Genomic DNA, 20,837 nt, shown 5'->3' on the forward strand with positions numbered 1-20,837 from the left:
TGAATTGTGTCAGTGTCAATCCCATTAAATTGTGATGTTTTTTTGACAATTGTAAATTTTCATTAGGTAATATGTTCCGTCTGTACTTATCTTCATTTCCCACACGGAAGTAATGGGATCGTAACAGTTTTAAAAAAGTATTGCGGGAATTAGTGAGTGAGTGAGTGAGTTGGGTTTAACGCCGCTTTTAACAGTATTCCAGTTATATCACGGCGTGTCAGCTTTATGTGAGAGGAAAGCCCAAAGTGATACAGGTGTTAGACGTTTACCACTTCGGTGAAACCCATGAGCACGGGTATGGTGCTGACAAACCTAGAAACATAATCGGGGCGAACCGGGATTCGAAACCACAATCATAGGTTTCTGGCCCAAGGGACGCAACTTTGCACAGCGAATCGCGGCGCCTTAGACGACTGGGCCACCCGTGCCCCCTGCTGGAATTATACTTCATTGAGAGCAATTGCACTTTTCCGTGTATAGAAACGTATTTTGTTGAACGTTGATACTGTAATTTTTATTGCCAGCATACATTGCATAATTGCCCAAAATTATGGTTGTACGCCGCTTTTAGCAATATTCCAGCAATATCACGGCGGGGGACACCAGAATTGGGCATCACACATTGTACCCATGTCGGAAATCGAACCCGGGTCTACTGCGTGACGAGCGAACGCTTTAACCACTGTGCTACCCGACCGCCCCTATATACCCTTGAAGGAGCGCTTTATGGAAAAAACACATTCTTCAAAATGATAGCTCATGTAATATATGGTGACAACGGTTCCTCATCACTACATCCGTGTCGTTTATGTATAATTCATCTTCTTTAAATTTACTTCAGCTTGGATGTAGGCCATCGGCCCTTACAGCCTCAATGCAGACAACTAACTATAACATGTGTAATTATTTTATATCATTTCAAGTTTCCTTTATTCATTCATGGCTTCCGAATATTTGTTGATGAAATTTGATATCTATAATATTGTATTACATACTTATTTTTAAAACGGTATACTGTACATGTCTGAGTCTGTTTGTTCCCAAAATAAGGTGACACTAAATGATAAACAATAACCTAATGGTAACAGACTAGCAATCAGTGCATATATGTCATGTTTCTGAAGTCTACTTAAGACATGCTAGTACCCACACTTCCTCCAGTAACTGGAACACTGAACGCTGCAATCAGCAATATTCCAGCTATACGACGGCGGTCTGTAAATAGTCTAGTCTGGACCAGACGACCCAGTGATTGACATCATGAGCATCGATCTGCGCAATTGGGATACGATGACATGCATCAACCAAGTCAGCGAGCCTGACCACCCGATCCCGTTAGTAGCCTCTTACCACAGGCACAGGCGCCTTTTACGGCAAGCATGGGTTGCTGAAGACCTTTTCAAACCCTGTTCTCCACGGGTAGGAACACAAATTGAGTCGGCAAGACAACTTGCCAGTTATTTTTAAAAAATGGTTATGATATGTTATGGAACATATGGAATGTATATGGAATGTTAAAAAATTTATGAATTTATTTCGCTGTAGTCATTCTATGAAAAACGAAAATACAGAATGAAACATTTTCCATTTTCCAAATACATAGGAGTCATTGTACTTGAAAATGATAGCAAAGCCTACTCAAATAACAACTGTCCTATTTTCATAGTTTTTTTATTATAATATTTACATTCAAATTCAAATATGGTATATTACAATTCTGAATTATCAGCATGTATTTCTCAATGAACATTGACCACAATCGAATTTGCAATAAATCAAAGCGACAAAACCCTTTCCATATTCAAAAGAAATCTCTGCCAAGAGTCGATTGTACGATTCCGACTGCATCATGAGCATGTGAATATTAATAACTATCAAATAGTGATGATACTAGGTGTTCGCGAAAAGGTGGGCGTATTCTGGCCCACCGGTGGCACCATTTACAAATACGTTCAAAGGGAAGTCAACCTGAGAAAAGCGAACGAACATATTGTACAAATCAAAATCAGAAATTGCACTGGATATCATATTTGACACTGATGCGTCAAATTTGGAAATGTACTCCACATAACTACCACAAAACATTTTGAAAGCTTTCCCTGAGGCTTTGAAGAAATCACACAAAGGCGTGTTGTTTTGAAAGGTGAAATAAGGCACTGTATGTAATAATGTACACGTTAATGATAGAAACAATATTATATATACACATATAAGAACAAAATTGACATAGGGCAATATATTTCCATGACTAGTTTTAACATAACGTTCCAACTACTATTTCGCGATTATCCGATTATAAGGAGAAGGATTTCTGTATGAACCTCCTTTGACTCAAGTCAGTAGTCATGTGAAGATCGTGTGCCAAGAGGAAACAATTCGAATACCTCTGAATATGTCCCCATTACTGAATTTCCCCATTGTTGCTAATAATGTCAGTAACATTCACAATGCTAATGATCTACAACGTAGTTGTAAAAACTCATCAGTCCGTGCAGAGGTTCCCTTAAGTCTGTTATAAGATCAGGAAATGTACAAGAAATGTGATAAGTGTAATAAAAAATAAGGACCTTAAAATCAGTATGTGTCACCCAATGGTGAGTTCTTGAGGAAACCTGTTCCCAGTTCCTCATGTCTGCCTAAAAAACTGGCGATTCATACAAATGGTCATCGTGCTCCTCAGTTGACTGTTCAGTGGGGTTACTCATGTACCGCATTTGAATGCACTCATCAGCTTGGGAAGGATAAGCACGGGAGGGTGGAGCAGGGATTTGTCCCATAGTGCTTTAGTAGGCAGGGCAATGGTCTGTGGCCGCGCGGAAGATCTTCGGCCGCCTGGCCATATCGGCTGTGTCGTATTGATCGATGCTCTGCTGTCGAGTACGTCGCTTTCGCCTGTTAAAGATAAAACCAAGATAAAACATTTCCATAAACATAAGACATATCTGTTAAAGGTAGACGCCGTCGTACTATTCCGACTACATCATAATCGACTCTGTTTTTATGAATCACTATCAATTGGTAATGAGTCTAGATATTCGCGATAACATAAAAAGATAAAAATGCAAAGACAAGTGAAATGTTCAACAGAACAAACACGGAACTATATTTATGGTACAAGTCAAAAAATAAAAATAGGGAATGCGTCAAATTTGGAAATGTCCTCCATATGACACTCCTTAAAGCCTTAAAATGGCTTTGAATGGTGTACCCTTGATGAAATAACCTCTGAGCAAGACTCGTATGACGCTCTTTGAAATTTTGGAAGAAAGAGCATGCTCGATTCTGTATGTATAAATCTAATGGACACCAGCTTGCATTGACATATATAGAGACAATACACTTCCAAAACTAGTGCTTAAACAATAATGTTTATCTTTGCTCAATTAGCATATTAACAGGTGGATTTGTGTAGATGGATTATAAATATAAAAATTAGGGAAGTGGTAATATATTTAAAACGGATTTAGGTGCTATAAATAATATATATTTGGTGTTTATATGGTTCTATAAGATACCCCTACACACACACCTCTGTGTTATGTCAGATCCGATTCCGATCGATTCTTCAATGAACATTCCCAAGCGTTTATTGGTTGGTATACCACAAATAATAAACACAAAGATATATAAGATTCAAACGACGATCAGCATCAAATACTATCAGAAAATGTTAATGAATGGGTAACGTACATACATGCTGGTTTATTAAACCCTACATCAAACCACAATGTAATCAGCTAAATACGAACTATACCAAAGCTCTATCAATGTAATATCCAGCACATAGTTTGTACTCCGCTATATCCCCTTACATTAGTTGATAAGAGTGTAATTCTTCCTTTTATCGTAACACCTTAAATTTGAATATTAAAGCTTGTTTGTTGTTCAACGCCACACTAAACAATATTGCACGTGTATGACGGCTGCGCGTACATAATCAGGCCATTACCAGGCAAATCAGTGATTGATATTGTCAGCAACGATCCACACGATCGAGGTGCGATAATACGCAATCAACACGAGACACGGTGTACATGATATCCCTTCTTAATGTTATTGTAATTAATTCATATACAATTTGTGAACTTTTTGTTGACGCTGTGCATAAAAGAACAGATTTGTCATGAAGTAAATCAGCAATCTAACCCACTCAGCCACACTCAGCCAACGAGGTTTCCACAAAAATGCTTTCGGCCATTGGAGCCGTGCCAATTTACACTTGTCAGAGGGGTACACAAAGTACGTGATCTAGACTACCAGAAGTCAGACTTTCATTTTTGAGGAAGACTCGGTGGCTGAGTGGGTTAGATCGTTGACTTTGTGTGCTGGCGATTAGGTGCCTCACTCTGGCAGTGTCGGACCGAATCCCGGACGGGACTCAACCCTAAAATGTTCGAGAATCTGTACTTTACTGAGAAAGGTATATCCCAAATATAACATTTGTTACATTTGACCACTTTCTAAATGACATTGTGTGTTCATAGCTTTCTGCCATTTGAGCCCTGCCAATTAACACTTGTCAGAGGGGTACACAAGGTACGTGATCTAGACTACCAGTTGTCAGACTTTAATTGTTGTGGGTTAGATCGCTGACTTTGTGTGCCGGCGATTGGGTGCCTTTATGACCTACTATTTTGATGTTTTTAAGCATTGCTACAATTATCATCACCTTCTCAATAAGCAGTTTTCATCAAAATTGTTCTTTGGGGTGTGGGGTGACATTTTGTACAATATCTCAGCCGCAATATGATATATTTTTATTTTGTTTTCTGTATGGAATAGAGCAGGCACTCTGTGATATACAGTTATAGTGGTTTTATTATCACAATTCAATCGTATCAGTGTTTTACCTTCTCACAAGGTTTTGAAAATGAAGTAAAAAAAACATCATTTTTATCAATGTTTTGACTGTGAATTAGAATAACATTTAAAATGAAACAAAATATTTGCCAAATTCAAATAACCTAACATATTGCCTGTTATCGAAAACATAGTTTGGATAGTTTGATAACTTAATAACAAATATGTTACAGCCAATTTTGCCAAGTTATGCATTGTCCCTTTAATTAATGCAATTTTGACCCCCTGAAAATCAATGCACACGCTTGCAAGCTCACCACCCAATGAAAGATGTGTACAGTTACCTCCTTTATGCAATAGAAAAGGTTGTAGGTATACAGGAAAAGTGGGAACGACAGTCCAGCTCAATATTCAAGATGGCGGCCATCTTGAATTCAAGATGGCCGACAACGACTAAATGATCAAAAATAATTTGTATTTAATCAAATAAGGCTTTTTGAGACATGAAAATACTGATAAGAATGAAGACAAAAGCATATTTTAACATGTACTTTCTCGCCATGACAACAGCCTGCTGTCGTTTGTGTGAAAAGACAACAGACCCCACCTCCAAAATTGTGCAAAAGAAATATACTTGTCCAATCTTTATTTTCTTTGGGTTTATTCTATGGTGACCAGTAAGTAACACCCTTTCTGGTGAGTTTAAACAAAAAATTGGCCAGTTATCAGAAATGTTCAAGTCCAATGCAATTTCTACTAGACTAAGATGACATTTGCTTTCATTTTTGACAAAACACGTGTTAATCACATTCAAAGGTATTTCATGTTGAACTTTAAACAAGTGCTGTTAATGTACATACGATGAGAAGGTCACATGACATTACCTGGCAAATACGACTGTGGCAACAATTATGGCGATGATTACAAGTAGGACAACAACCCCAGCTGACGCTCCAATAACTCCAACTGAAATAATGGTCGTGTTTTGGTTAATGCATGGTTCGTTGGAAGCTCGTGGGATTGATATGAATACCTTCACATCTTTACTTGTAATGAGATACAAATATGCTCATTGGTGATACTTTTTTGAATGAAATGGCCAATAAATTGTGACGTTCAATTATGTCTCTGTCACTTAATCTTATCTGCTTATAACCACACAATGTCATTTACTTTGTAATACATTCGTTACATTTCCCCCGAGAAAACATGTTTTTATTTGAAGACTGGTTACATTTAAAGGTTGGATGAACTCGGACGATGTAAACATAAGTGTTTATAAATCTCTTACTTAGAAGAGATGTGTTGTTTGTCTCATCCCCGGTTTCACCAACACCTGGAATGCCAAGAGCAAGAAGGAAATTGATACATCCTAAATTCCTTGCCATGAAAGAACGTATTAAAATCTGCATTCTCTATTACTGTAAGGGCAAGATCACACAAAAACGTAATTATCCGTGAAGCTATTAACCTGAGAGATAACATATCATTTATTACCTATCAAAAGTATAAGAAATTGATTCTGAATACGTCTTTTATCAACTTCCTCATAAAGATGTATTTGGCGGCAACTGCTTGATTCTTAAATGTATTTTCCGAATATTTTGTAGTGGTTTTGTTGTTTAACACCGCACCCAGTAATATTTCAGCTATATGACGACGGTCTGGACTAGACAATCCAGTCATTTCATGAGCATCGATCCACGCAACTGGGATCCATGACATGCATCGATCAAGTCAGCGAGCCTGACCACCCGATCCCGTCAGTCGCCTCTTCAAGTCTTTTAAGGGACATGGAGGGTATAAATTTGATATGTTTTCCTATAGTTTATGTTCAGATGGTTTTAAAAACAAAATGGTCAGTGGTCAAGTTGTAGGTGAACCCTAAAGAATAATCATATACGTGGAACTGTTAATTACTGAACTGCTATTCAATATCCTTTCCTGTTCACAAATATTTGATTGCTTCTCAAAATAGAAATACGAATTGACAGGATGATTTCAGACACAACATATATTATACAATTTTATTTTCACTCGAGGTATCCTGATCAAGAGCATTCTTTTACATTTCGACGAACAGTGTTATATTTCCGGAAGAATATGGAGGCGGGTGGAATAACGGGTCCCATGGTCGTCTTCTGTTTCCCCTTCCCTCAGTAATACCAATGACTGTTTTGAGTGAACGTACCCTCGTCGCATTTAGCGCCTCTCCATCCCTGTTGACAACCTTCCGGGCATTGACCAGTCACCTGATGACACACACTTCCTGTTTTGCAGTGGGAGCAAAGTGATAGACATCCTGCTCCGTGTGTTCCAGGTGTGCACGCTTCAAATAGATAGATTATTTATCAAAAGCATAGCGTAAAGAACCCTTACATTTTCTTTTGATATCATCAACACGTTCTATACTTTTAACAAGGATATGTCAAATCTCTGTTCTTTTTAAATTTGATGTTTCAAATGGTCATTCCCAAGTCCACTGTTTATAAATGCATGTTACATTATGACATGGTAGAATTTAGTTATTTGAATTTGAAATTGAATACATTTTTTTTATTTGAAGACTTTAACTAAACGAAAATACAAATCACTTAAATATTTAGTTTACTTACGTGTTTTACACAGAGACCCACTCCAGCCTTCTTGGCATCCAACTGAGCAGAGCCCTGAGATCTTGTCACAAGGAACACCACCAGCACACTGACCGCATGGTTCACAAGCGCTGTGAGTATTTGGGAGACATGCTGAATTGACATACATAAATACTGATTCAGATGATTGATCATAATGTGAAAGTTGCATATACTTAGTTTGTGCAGTGCACCTTTTCCCGAGCAGTCCTTAAAGATAAAATGTGAACAAATAATGTTATAAATAATAAATTTGATTATTATGCATTAAGTAAGTGAGTTAGTGTGTAAGTATCTTATACGCTAGCAGCATTACAGCTATATCACGACCACCAAACACAAATAGCAAAGTGAAACATCTTTATTTTATTCGACTCTTTAGGCAGACAAAGAGCTCTGACTGGGAATTCTGGATTAATGGACTTTAATTTTATTGCTACGATATAACTATTGGGATACAGTTGCATGTTACTCACGACTGTTACATTTGTTTCCAGTCCACCCTGCGCGACATCCAGCTGGACAGGCTCCTGAACCTTTGTCATAGGCCATTCTCGCAGCACACATACCACAGGCAGTACATCCAGTTCCATAGGTGTACGCAGGACACGCTGCCAACAATGGTAACATACAGGGTCTACCCCATCAGGTTACCTCCCTTACGACGTTTCATTGATTAATAGGTACAATTTCTGATTGGCAATAGCTACACTTAACAAATTAAATGTATATAAATACTTCTGACTCTAAAAGTATGTTCACGTAACATATTTCTTCAGTCAGGCAGGATAGTTTTAAAATGCATATTCCTATTTACCTACAAGTTTTAAATGTTCCGAAGCTTGACTGTTTTCATTAATTAGAAAGTAAATACGGACACAGAAGGGGCCATTATTGTCCAGAGCTGTTAGAGGATACGATACATTCGGAGCGCCTAGAAATGCCATTAATTTAGAAGAATTTATTTTTTTACAAGCACATTATTGCCCATGAAATACTTTCATTCTTTAACATTCTGAATGGAAACCAAACAAACCGCACCTGCTTTACAATCTGTTCCATGCCAACCACCTTCACATCCTTGTGGGCAGCTTCCACTGATAGGATCACAGGCCACTCCAGCACAGTTCCCACACTTGGACTCACAGTTCTCTCCATGTGTGCCGGGCGTACATGCTGACAAAACCAAGGATGAAATTGTTGGAAATGATCTTAATACTAATCTGTTAAACAGCTGGTATCAAACAAGCACAACAGGCGGGAAAGCAATCAACAGTTTGTTTCAGGTAGATCCCGTGAAGAGCATGTAACGTTCTTGATATTGTAGCTACAGGAATAAGACTTCATGTTTTAAGATTGATTTGTATTTTCGGAAACTGGAAGCCTGTCCCGAAACCCGAAGAGCATGTAACTTTCTCATTAACGTTGTTAGAAGCATAGGGTATTTCTGTTTTAAAGTCGCACTTTTATATACTTTCATCGGATATGCATTGAACCTTCTTAATAAAGCAGCAATAGGCATGAACTTTGATTGCATTGTATTTTCCCAAAAGCGCTGTCCTTAAACCGGAAGAACATATAGCTTTCTCTTTAACGTTGTGTTCGAGGCATAGGATGTTCTGTTTTAAAGTGGCACTTTGCAAAAAGTATATTTCCCGGGTGTGCATGTAACTTTGTTGATAATGTTGTTACCGACATGATACTTTCTGTTTTTAAGTTGTTTTGCATTAAACATGTGTATTACCAAACCGGAAGTGATATTATTAGATTATTAGACTCATTATGTTTACTGGAGTCAGGGTAATGGTAGCACACTGGAAGTAAAAGGCGGTATGAAAAGTTTCTAGGGAATTATTTTAGAAATGTGGATGCAAAAACGTTTCTATTTGTATCTTACCATCTCTGCAGTATGCTCCCAGGTAACCAGGGCTACATCCACTCATACACAGTCCAGTGGTCTTCTCACAGACGGATCTTTCCCTACAGTTCCCGCATGGTCTACAGTCTGCCCCAAACCGACCCGCAGGACACGCTACAACACTCGTAGTATTAGTTAATATTGTACAGAGAACATACAGAACGTATCAAAACCCCTTTAATAGTTGATATATCAACACCGCAGTCCGCAATATTCCAGGTTTAACGCGGTGTCACCCTTCAATGCTACCTTGGTACAAGGACACCTTCGCAGCCAAGTCTAAGATCCTGGCCAATCGGTTCCAACTGTTCCAATTCTAATTTCGGACTGACAAGCATCAGGTACTAGTGACCTTGAATCGCCACCATAAGGACAACTTCCCTTTGGCCAATTAGTTAGTCCAGCTGTCAGAAGCACATACGTGTACCTGTTCCTAATTATTCAGTAGGCACTGGAATATATCCCAAAATACAAAGGTTCACACACATACACACAAACACAAACTAGCACACACACACACACACACACACACACACACACACACACACACTAACACTAACACTAACACTAACACTAACACTAACACACACTAACACACACAGATCGACAGTTTAGAGTTCTGTATATTATTTGTAGTTCTAGTTATGTCGTTATTATTTTCATTTTTTAAGCCATTGCATGGTGATTCCGGTTTAGAATAGTTATCAACCTAATCAACATATGCTGATCATAAGAAGCGACTTAGTGGATCGAGTGGTCAGCCTCGGTGACGTGGTTGGTTAGGTTTAATCGTGACCCAACGGCATGGGTCGTTGTTCTTGTTATCAGTCACTGCATTTTCTGGTCAAACACGATTATTAACAGGTTGCCGTCATATTGCTGGAATACAGCTTAGTGTTGCGGTAAACAACTACTTTTTCATTAATTAAAGAAGCACAGTGACATGTCCAGGGTTACCACGTGTCCTAAGAATTTTTTCATCCGTTTATTCTGCCGAGAAATGTACCCATAAAAGGTAAATTATAATATCCAATATCTTCCAAACTGTGAGGAAAAACCTTCCAGGGAACAGATTAACTTTAAAGATAGCGCAACTACTTCGCTATACAGTGTAAAACTATGAGTTTTAGCATCCGCTATTCGTAAACAGAAATTTGGTTAATAAACGCATACACAGTGAAAAAAGACCGTACCTTTGTAGAAAGTTCAGAACTTTAGTGAAACATCGCGCCCAGGGCGAATAATGTTTTAATATAATATATCATTATGTGACATTACCATCTAACCATAACTCCTTTATCCGGAATTTTTTTGTGACTGTGAACGATTTTTCTGGAATGGTACCGTCCGGATTAGTCGAGTTTCACTGTAGATCTACCCTATTTTTGTACCGTACAAGTACCAGTCAGACAAGACATTAAGCTGATGTATATGTCCAACTGTTCACACAAGCTTTTCCAAGGACTAATATGGCTCTCCTTTAACTCATTTGAAACTAGAGAAAAGATAAATATGCTTGCGCAAGCTGTCATATATTACCGGAATAGTTCCTGTTTGAGAAGACATAGATGTCTATAGCCTGCGTGATACAATTCGCTACAGAGTTCCGTCCTTTAGTCCATTTGTTCGTGGTTTCGAATCCCAGATGCTGTCACATTATATCCTTTCTTTATCAACACCCTAATACCGATTCAGATATAACTGAAATACGTTTCAAAGTAGCGGGGTCACATCTAAAATATTTAAAATCCATATTATCTTTAGCTGTAAGTACTATTTTGCTTTTGCATGAACAGCGTTACGAAATGAAGATATTAATCTATAACTTACGTTTGTTATACAAAAAGATGGTTTCTATTTTCTCCAGATTGTGCAGTTGGTATGTACAGGAATGGCGACTCTTGTACTGAATGCCAGAGACAAACTCAAGATGACCATGATGAATGTACAAGAACATGTCCGGTAACTGGAAGATGGGGAGAAGCATGTGACAAACAATGTGGGGATTCATGTTAGAGTCTGAGTTGCTATCAGTGGTCAGGGGAGTGTGTTCCTGGTTGCACTGAGGGTAGATATGGAAGACGGTGTGAAATCAACTGTGACCACTGTGGCCTCTGTGGGGATGGAGCCTCAAACTGTGCCCGTGGAGATGGTTCTTGTATCTGTGGATGTAGGGGGAACTTATATGGAGTGAAATGTGACAATCAATGCGCTACAAATTGTCTTAATGCATCATGCAATAGCACAATAGGAGCATGTACACTTGGATGCATAAAGGGCATGTTTGGTAGGGATTGCAATACAGCGTGCAGTGACCAATGTCTACACGATACATGCTACCAGAATGGGTCATGCATGGCGTGTGTAAAGGGACATTATGGTAAAGAATGCCGGGAGAAGTGTTCCAGGAACTGTGGTAGTGAGACATGTAGTAGAGATGGGAGTTGCAGTCCCTGTAAACCAGGATACTTCAAAACGCAGGGTCAGGAGAAATGCAGCGACAATTGTCTGAATAGAACATGCAGTCAGAACATCGGGACATGTTATTATGGTTGTGTTTCCGACTGGCATGGAGACACATGTGATGTTAAATGTCCTGAGAACTGCGCTACTGACATATGTAGCAGAGACAACGGTTCGTGTGCAGATGGATGCATAGATGGTTCCTATGGTCAATACTGTAACCTCACATGCAGTAGCATTTGCGCAGACATGAAATGTTCCACTACCTACCCAGGTGGAAGTAAACCTGCCTGTACTTTGGGATGTAAAGATGGAGTGTGGGGAGACTACTGTGACAGTGAGTGTCCTGCCCACTGTACAACCTGTAACAGAAGAACGGGTACCTGTCTGAAATGTGAGCATCACTTATACTCCTGTAACAAGTCCTGCAGTAGTAACATTACGGGGTTATGTACCCCTGGTGGTCAAGGTGGCTACTTTGGTCAAACATTTGTTACTTGTCCATTTAATTGTATTTGTTTATTTTCACTATTTCTCCACACACATTACAGATCAGAAAGGCACAGGATACAGTATATAACTGATATCAGGCTCATTTAAGTTATTATCGGAACTGTGTAACACTTTACAAAGTAAATAGTACAGTTGGCAAAATAGTTACTTTCGTGTAAAATTTTCGTGTAAAACGTGTAGGAAATCTAAAGAGTGTTGTACAGAAATGGAATCATGAACATTTATTGTCAAACAGAAAATTATAAGAATCCATTTAGAAGCTAGGCCATTTTCATTGTATAAACAAGATATTTCAATCAAAATATCAAAACGGTCTGGGGGTTAGTGAGTGGGTTTGTTTATTTGCTGTTAGATGTTTTCCCGTCCGACAAGAATAGGATATTCGACAAAGACTGTTTTCATATTCCCTGTTAATGCTTCCCTGTGACGTTGCATGCTTCAAAATGATATAAATGGAAACAAACGTTTCATTAGATCAGTAAGCAAATCTCTACAAAGAAATACACTGAGTGAGTGAGTGAGTGAGTATGATTTTTCGCCGCTTTAGCAGTATTCCAGGGAGGGACACCAGAAATGGGCTTCAAACATTGTACCCATGTCGGGAATCGAACCCGTGTCTACGGCGTGACAAGCGAAAGCTGCCAGCAAAAGCTACTTTTTTATATTGACATATATTGATTGAGTGAGAGATTGAGTTCTGAATTCATCTCAAGAAAAAAAGATTTTAGTCATGATATTTTGACCACGAGGGTTTATTTTATATTAGAATGTTATTGTTGATCTAATCATACTTTCAGTGTCCTACGTCCAGTCCTTTCACAGGGTGATCGTCGTCTTGTCAGCATGTCTTGGAGTTCTCCTCTTTGTCATTGCAGTCATGATCGCGAGGTGAGACCTTGTAAACGCTTTATCAAACAGACGAAGGAACTGACGCCAAGTCACGCCAATACAATAACACATTCAATTAAACTGAACGGAACAATCCATAATAAAGCCGTTGTAAACTTTTGTGTCCAAGGTAGTTGGCATTATCATATCTCCAAACCCTACAATATTTACATAAATCCTTTCTTCTTGATTTCTGTATATCTGAAGCCTTGCATATGTATTATTGTACACTTTTACCGGTGAAGATTCCGGGATAGAATAGGTCTTCAGCAACCCATGCTGTCCGTAAAAGGTGACTCTGCTTGTCGTAAAAGGCGACTAACGGGATCGGGTGGTCAGGCTCGCTGACTTGGTTGATGCATGTCATCTATCCCAATTGCGTGGATCGATGCTCATGATATTAATCACTGGATTGTCTGGTCCAGACTCGATTATTTACAGACCGCCGTCATATAGCTGGAATATTGCTGAGTGCGGCGTTAAACAACAAAACAACCAACCAACCAACCATTTTAACTTGAATAAATGTATTTCAGGAAGAGAGTGTGTGCATGGTGCCAAGTCTTCCAAAGAGGTATATATTTATCACCAAGCAACCCTGACAGCAGACCAGACGAAATCTCACTGCAAGAGTTCAATGGATCACGTGACAGTGAAGGGTCTCGGTATGCCGTAATTCCGGATATGAATAACGATTCCTCTGTGGAAGAGAGGGGCTACGAACAACTGAATCCACCCCCACCAGACACTGGCTACACGCCGTTATCACATACTTGTCAATGAGATAAACTTGTCTGTCAGTGAAAATCCCCTGACCCGTGTGACTGCAATTTTACTATATCATCTACAAATGTTGTGTCGTTGTCACCTTCAACAATAATTATGTTTATTGTCAATCTTGTGTGTATATATATATATGGTGTATATGGCCTTCGTTTGCTTTCCTTTATATGTAGAGAGTTGTCAAAATGACAATTTATTTGATCAAGTGGGATTGAAAAGAAAAAACACCTGAACCAACCTATTTTTTCGGATTTATGTGTGATATCTCATATGGTAACTATTTTCCCAGAGTCGTGCTTGTGTAATTCGAATGTAAATGTCGAAGATTTTGTTTTGATGAAAGAAACAAATACATATTTGTTTCAATATGCACTCCAACTTTCTCTTTGTATTTGGTTGCACACTCATTTATGTTAATAAAGCATATTAACATTATTTATAATACATCCTTTTCCTACGGTCTTATTACATGTGCTTATAGTTATGTTATAAGGATATAATGGAAATTAGTTCTAAACAAATATATGAAAGGAAATTTTCACCTTTACTCAACACCACGTACATGGCGTATCCCAAAAGGCCAAGTCACTCAGAGACAAATCAGGAAAAAGGTTATAGTTATATTTTTAACCTCTGTATGTTTTTTTCATTCAATGGTTGGAGTTAAACAACAACCATCAAAAGAAATGGTGAATTGATAGATTGATTGATTCAATCAGTAAATACATCCATGAAATGGGATTGTACTATTCATCTGTTTTAACCGATGAAACGTTATACCGCTCATGTAACCAAAAGGAATTTACATACAACTAATGCACACACATCGGAAATTAAACACAACGGTATGCACATTACGCCTCGACGGTAACATCAGACACATACAAGGAAGTAAATGAATAAGTTGGAAATTACTCGAATTACATATGCATGTACAACCTCCACAATATACACCATCAACGCCAGAGAATAAACTGTTTCGATTATCCATCGAAACAAATTCCATTGTGCGTAAAAGGCAAAATAAGCCGTAACAAAAATATGAAAGGATCCCTGAAAATCAGCGGGAACACCAGATGTTCGCGAAGAGGGTAAGCATGACCTGATCTACCGGTACCACCGCCACTCACACAACTTGCATGAAAAGAGTAAGTGTTTGTTGCCATACACTGCACGGTAGTACCCCTGCAATGCGACGGCGGTCTGTAAACAGACCAGACAATCAAGTGATGGACCAGAAAACCCAGTGATACATTTACCGATTTTGTCAAAACTAAAATCGATATGTTAATTCTGAATTATGTCTGCAGAGATTCTGCTGCTCATAGGTAAAGAAAAGCGTTCAACGTATTGTTTTGCAGCAGGGGCAGTTGTCATATGTCTCGGCGAAAACATAACATTGACATTTCAAGTAAGTATCTTGAAATTTCAAGATACTCAGTTGAAATGTCAAGATGCTATGTTGAAATTTGAGGATAGTAAGTTGAAATTTCAAGATACTAAGTTGAAATATTAAGATATTAACTTGAAATTTCAACCAATGTATCTTGAAATTTCAAATTAGTATCTTGAAACTTCAAATTAGTATCTTGAAACTTTAACTTAGTATCTTGAAATTTTAACTTAGTATCTTGAAATTTCAAGAAGAAAATATAAAAAACAAATGGCCCTAAAAGGCTTCCGTAAGCTACAGACATATCACATATTTGAAACAACATTTGTCTCATAAACAAATATATTATATTTTAAGTGATATTATGACGTAATAGATAATAAATAGAAGAAATGTTCAGATTACGATTAACCCATCACCACACACGCAAATATAATTAATTGCTAAGGTTGGGGTAAGAGATAACGAGGCAATTCCCTATTTTGATTTGTACCATATGTTCCTATGTCTGTTAAGGTGGACACTTGACTTGCCCTTGCTTGTAACGGTTGCCACTGATGGGTCAGTATACTATCATATATCATCACATGGTGTCATTACTAACTGATTTATAAACGCATGCTAATGATATAGTCGGAAACGTACAATGGACCTTTATCTGTATCAGTAACATGCTGCGTGTTAACATTTCAAACTCATGCTTTCCATTACTTTACACAAGGCAGTGTGAAAACAGTGTAAACCAACATATTTCGAGAAATATCCTTATTTTATTTAACCAGAGCAAATGTAATACAACATATCCATTGATTTATAAATACAGATGAGGAAATCGAAAACAATATCAATAACACGGCCGCATTGGACACCGACCTGTATAACCACTTACTTTTACACATCATTATTTGAACTTCCGATCTTGCCAACGGTATTACACAAAACAAATATTCCTTATTGTCTCGCCAAAAGAGTTTGTACCATTGTATCTGATTACATCGAGAGAAGAGAACGTTTAAATGAACTGAGACAGTGAAAGTTTAATGGTTTAATGTTGGACATCATTTACAACTGCTTCCTTGTTGCATCAAAATCAATCCCACCCGTAAACAACCTGGTTAGAATAGGTCTTCAGCAACCCATGTTTGCTGAAAGAGACAACTATGTTTGTCGTAAGACGCTACAAACGGGATCGGGTGGTCAGGATTGGTTGATGCATGTCATCATATCCAAACAATCTCAGAACGCTATTAACCTTCGTCTAATCACAATTTTCTCTTTGTATCAACATATGGCGACTCATGTTGTCATACCTGTAAAAAACATATAAGAAGGGTCTTCTATGCAGTTTCCTTACAAGATTTTTCTGTAAGAGTGAGTGAGTGAGTGAGTGAGTATGGTTTTACGCCACTTTTAGCAATATTCCAGCAATATCACGGCGGGGGACACCAGAAATGGGCTTCACACATAAAGTGTACCCATGTCGGGAATCGAACCCGGGTCTTCGGCGTGACGATCAAACGCTTTAACCACTAGGCTACCCGACCGCCCCTTTCTGTAAGAGAAAATCTAAAATGCAAGTACACAAATGTTATATATAATAATGTGTCATCATATGAACAGGTTGTAGTGAGAAAAATAGCTTACCCGCTTCATGATCAGTGGCAGAAAGATTAGTAATGTCATTTGTTTGTCACATGAAATATAACCGATGACGTCATAATGATGTGCAAAGCTCCCACAAGGTATGGAAGCCAGTTTGGGGTGATAAGTACACCTTTTTAAAATTAACTTCATTTCAAGACACACACTTGTGATACTATCATCAGATATATTCCAATCATCCAAGGGAAGCCTTCGAAGCCAGTTTTGTGTCATCAAAACACCTTTTTAAATTAACTTCATTACAAGACACACACACTCACGTGTAATACTATCATCACATATTTTCTAGATATACCTTCAGTCTGCCGAGGTAGTACGAGTACGAAACACCAAACATAACATCCTTTAATCGAAGTCCACCATCTATTTCCTAAAGCTGTTCATGGTTTTATTTCTGGTTTGATATATATCTTAACAAAAGATAAAAAATGAGGATAATTAAAGATATACATATGCATGTCCATGCCATAAAAGAACAACACATATATCAAAAATATCAAACAATGATTACTATACGTTTCCTAAACGATAATTGAAGCTATGGTAAGTTACATTGCCCAACACATATTTCGCGACGAAATATCAATTCCTTGTACATTCAAATGCATTCAGGGTTTCGAACGTTAACCAAGTGGGTGAAGCAGTGCGACGCAAATTCTCCATACACCATTGTTATAGGATTTAGGAAATAGAAAGTATGGTTCACTGAAGCGATGTCAGTTCATTTACATCTGAACGACCGCTCACACGCAAATCATGAAGGTAAATGATGTATAGATGTCACTTGTTATTCTTTTTTCCATGCATATCTGATAAAGATTCATAGAATTCCATGTTCGTCCCATGCATGGTTATAACTACGTATGTGTATCCTTGCAATCGAAGCCATATTGTTGTCTGTGTTACAGGCACCACGTTGGATTGACAGCACGACTGATTTGAGATGTATCGTCTGCTTGTACATATTAGTAGCAACCACAACTGGGGATCAGACAGGTATGTCAGTAAATGGAGCGATGGACAGATTCCGCATTTATGAAAAAACGTACATGGTAAAGTATATGTATATAGCACACACTCTGGGTATCATCTGTTGTCTAACGTTATAATATTCTTTGACTAACCATCACCTAATTGACAATAGATGATGCCAAGACAGTTTACTGTTATTATTGTCCTTATTGATAATCAAGTTTATCAGACTTTAAATGTTATTGATAAAGTGTCTTCACAAAAATAGCTACTTTTAGAAATGTGTAAACAAAAAAGAAGCGTTACACTTCTTGATCATAGTCAGAAACCGATAATTGAAGGGCGATTGTAACCTTTGCGGTAAATGAACACAAATAGCCGGCTAGGAATGGCATTGGCCGTGCAGAAATACCATGCCTTTGAGTGATCAGTGGTTTTGTTTTACGTCACAGGTCAATCTTCCCATGGCGGACATTATTCCCAGTGTATCGATATTGAACAGAATAGATGGTCGCCGCGGTAGTCCGGGCACAGTGATGTGTGTCTGCCGTTGTGTTTTACATGACTGAACAGCTACATGTTGTTAGATTGTTTATCAGAATGAGTTAACTTATCACTTTCTATCGATACATTTTGACCTCATTTCATGGAGAGATACTGTGCACAAATTATCGAACCGGCATCATCCCTAAACGGCATGTGTAGTATATGAAGGGTTTGGCCATTGATATCCTCCCCAACAATGATAGAATAACTACTTAAAAGCAAGGAATTATAAATAAATTAAGGTAGATGTGTATTGTCTTAGCCATGTTATGACTTTACAGATAGCGTAACATGCCGGGATACAAGAGCGTCCTGTCGGAAGACGTATTGTGGACAACCAGGTATCGATGAAATTTGCCGGAGGACGTGCGGTCGCTGCAACTTTACGGGTTTGTGTAACTTTCTTTATATATCTATCCTTCTGAATAGAATGTATTAAAAGATGTTAGACAAAATATCCAGTATGAAGATGTACGATTTGATTAAACGATATCTATCGCTCTACAAACAATAACCAATAATATATTGTCATAAAATTCTTTTTACAGTGAGATTTGTGATCCTGTGATATAATGAGATATATAGAGATTGTATGTTGTATTCACCACAACATGTTCTATCCTTTGGATATATATCAAGCGTAGGCAAATAGTTAAGTATTTCTATGAGATCCACATACAAATCCCCCATGCAATTTAATTTTTAAAAATTGTCACTTTCTCAACACAAGTTTGCATATAGTATTACATCTGCACGCATATAGCATTTACCATATCGTACTTCGCCCCTATCTGCAAGTAAGGAGGCACGGGTGGCTCAATGGTTTTGAAGTTGCAGTTCGCTATGCAGAGTTCCGTCCTTTAGTCGCGACAAGACCATTTGTTCGTGGTTTCGAGTCCCTGATGATGTCCAATTATTATCATTTCTCTATCAATACCCTACCGATTATGATATAACTGAAATACGTTTCAAAGAGGCGGGGTCACATCTAAAATATTTAAAATCCATATTATCTTTAGCTTTAAGTGAATAGTACTGTTTCGTTGTTGCATGAACAACGTTACGAAATGAAGATATTAATCTATAACTTATGTTTGTTATACAAAAAGATGGTTTCTATTTTCTCCAGATTGTGCAGTTGGTATGTACAGGAATGGCGACTCTTGTACTGAATGCCAGAGACAAAGTGAAGATGACCATGATGAATGTACAAGAACATGTCGGGTAACTGGAAGATGGGGAGAAGCATGTGACACACTATGCGAGGATTCATGTCAGAGTCAGGTTTGCTATCAGTGGTCAGGGGAGTGTGTTCATGGTTGCACTGAGGGTAGATATGGAAGACGGTGTGACCTCAACTGTGACCACTGTGGTCTCTGTGAGGACGGAGCCTCTAAGTGTGCCCGTAAAGATGGTTCTTGTATCTGTGGATGTAGGGGGAACTTCTATGGAGTAAAATGTGACGATCAATGCAATAATAATTGTCTTAATACATCATGCAATAGCACAACAGGAGCATGTACACATGGATGCAATCAGGGAATGTTTGGAAATAAATGCAATACATACTGCAGTAACAAATGCCTAAATGGTACATGCTACCAGAATGGATCATGTATTGCGTGTGTAAAGGGACATTATGGTAAACAATGCCGGGAGAAGTGTTCCAGGAACTGTGATAGTGAGATATGTAGTAGAGATGGGAGTTGCAGTCCCTGTAAACCAGGGTACTTCAAAACGCAGTGTCAGGAGAAATGCAGCGACAATTGTCTGAATAGAACATGCAGTCAGGACAATGGGACATGTTATTATGGTTGTGTTTCCGACTGGCATGGAGACACATGTGATGTTAAATGTCCTGAGAACTGCGCTACTGACAAATGTAGCAGAGACAACGGTTCGTGTACAGATGGATGCATAGATGGTTCCTATGGTCATCACTGTAACCTCACATGCAGTAGCATTTGCGCAGACATGAAATGTTCCACTACCTACCCAGGTGGAAGTAAACCTGCCTGTACTTTGGGATGTAAGGATGGAGCGTGGGGAGACTACCGTGACAGTGAGTGTCCTGACCACTGTACAACGTGCAACAGAAGAACGGGTACCTGTCTGAAATGTGAGCATCACTTAAACTCCTGTAACAAGTCCTGCAGTAGTAACATGACGAGGTTATGTACCCTTGGTTGTCAAGGTGGCTACTTTGGTCAAAACTTTGTTACTTGTCCATTTAATTGTATTTGTTTATTTTCACTATTTCTCCACA

At 38.4% G+C, this 20,837-nt stretch overlaps 1 protein-coding gene across 1 annotated transcript in view; it reads right to left on the bottom strand.

Annotated features, from left to right (window-relative positions):
- Positions 1-2,653: 2,653 nt before the first annotated feature.
- The window catches only part of LOC125372076 (multiple epidermal growth factor-like domains protein 10), a 51,589-nt gene continuing 33,405 nt past the window's right edge, over positions 2,654-20,837 (bottom strand). Inside the window, exon 9 of the mRNA XM_048381024.1 lies at positions 2,654-2,892. Coding sequence (XP_048236981.1) covers positions 2,784-2,892 — 109 coding nt within the window. The 3' untranslated portion in view covers positions 2,654-2,783. The remainder of the gene's footprint in view (positions 2,893-20,837) is intronic.

This window comes from Haliotis rufescens, unplaced genomic scaffold (genome assembly GCF_023055435.1).
Source record: "Haliotis rufescens isolate VD_foot unplaced genomic scaffold, xgHalRufe1.0.p SCAF_1, whole genome shotgun sequence".
NCBI classification, from domain to species: domain Eukaryota; kingdom Metazoa; phylum Mollusca; class Gastropoda; order Lepetellida; family Haliotidae; genus Haliotis; species Haliotis rufescens.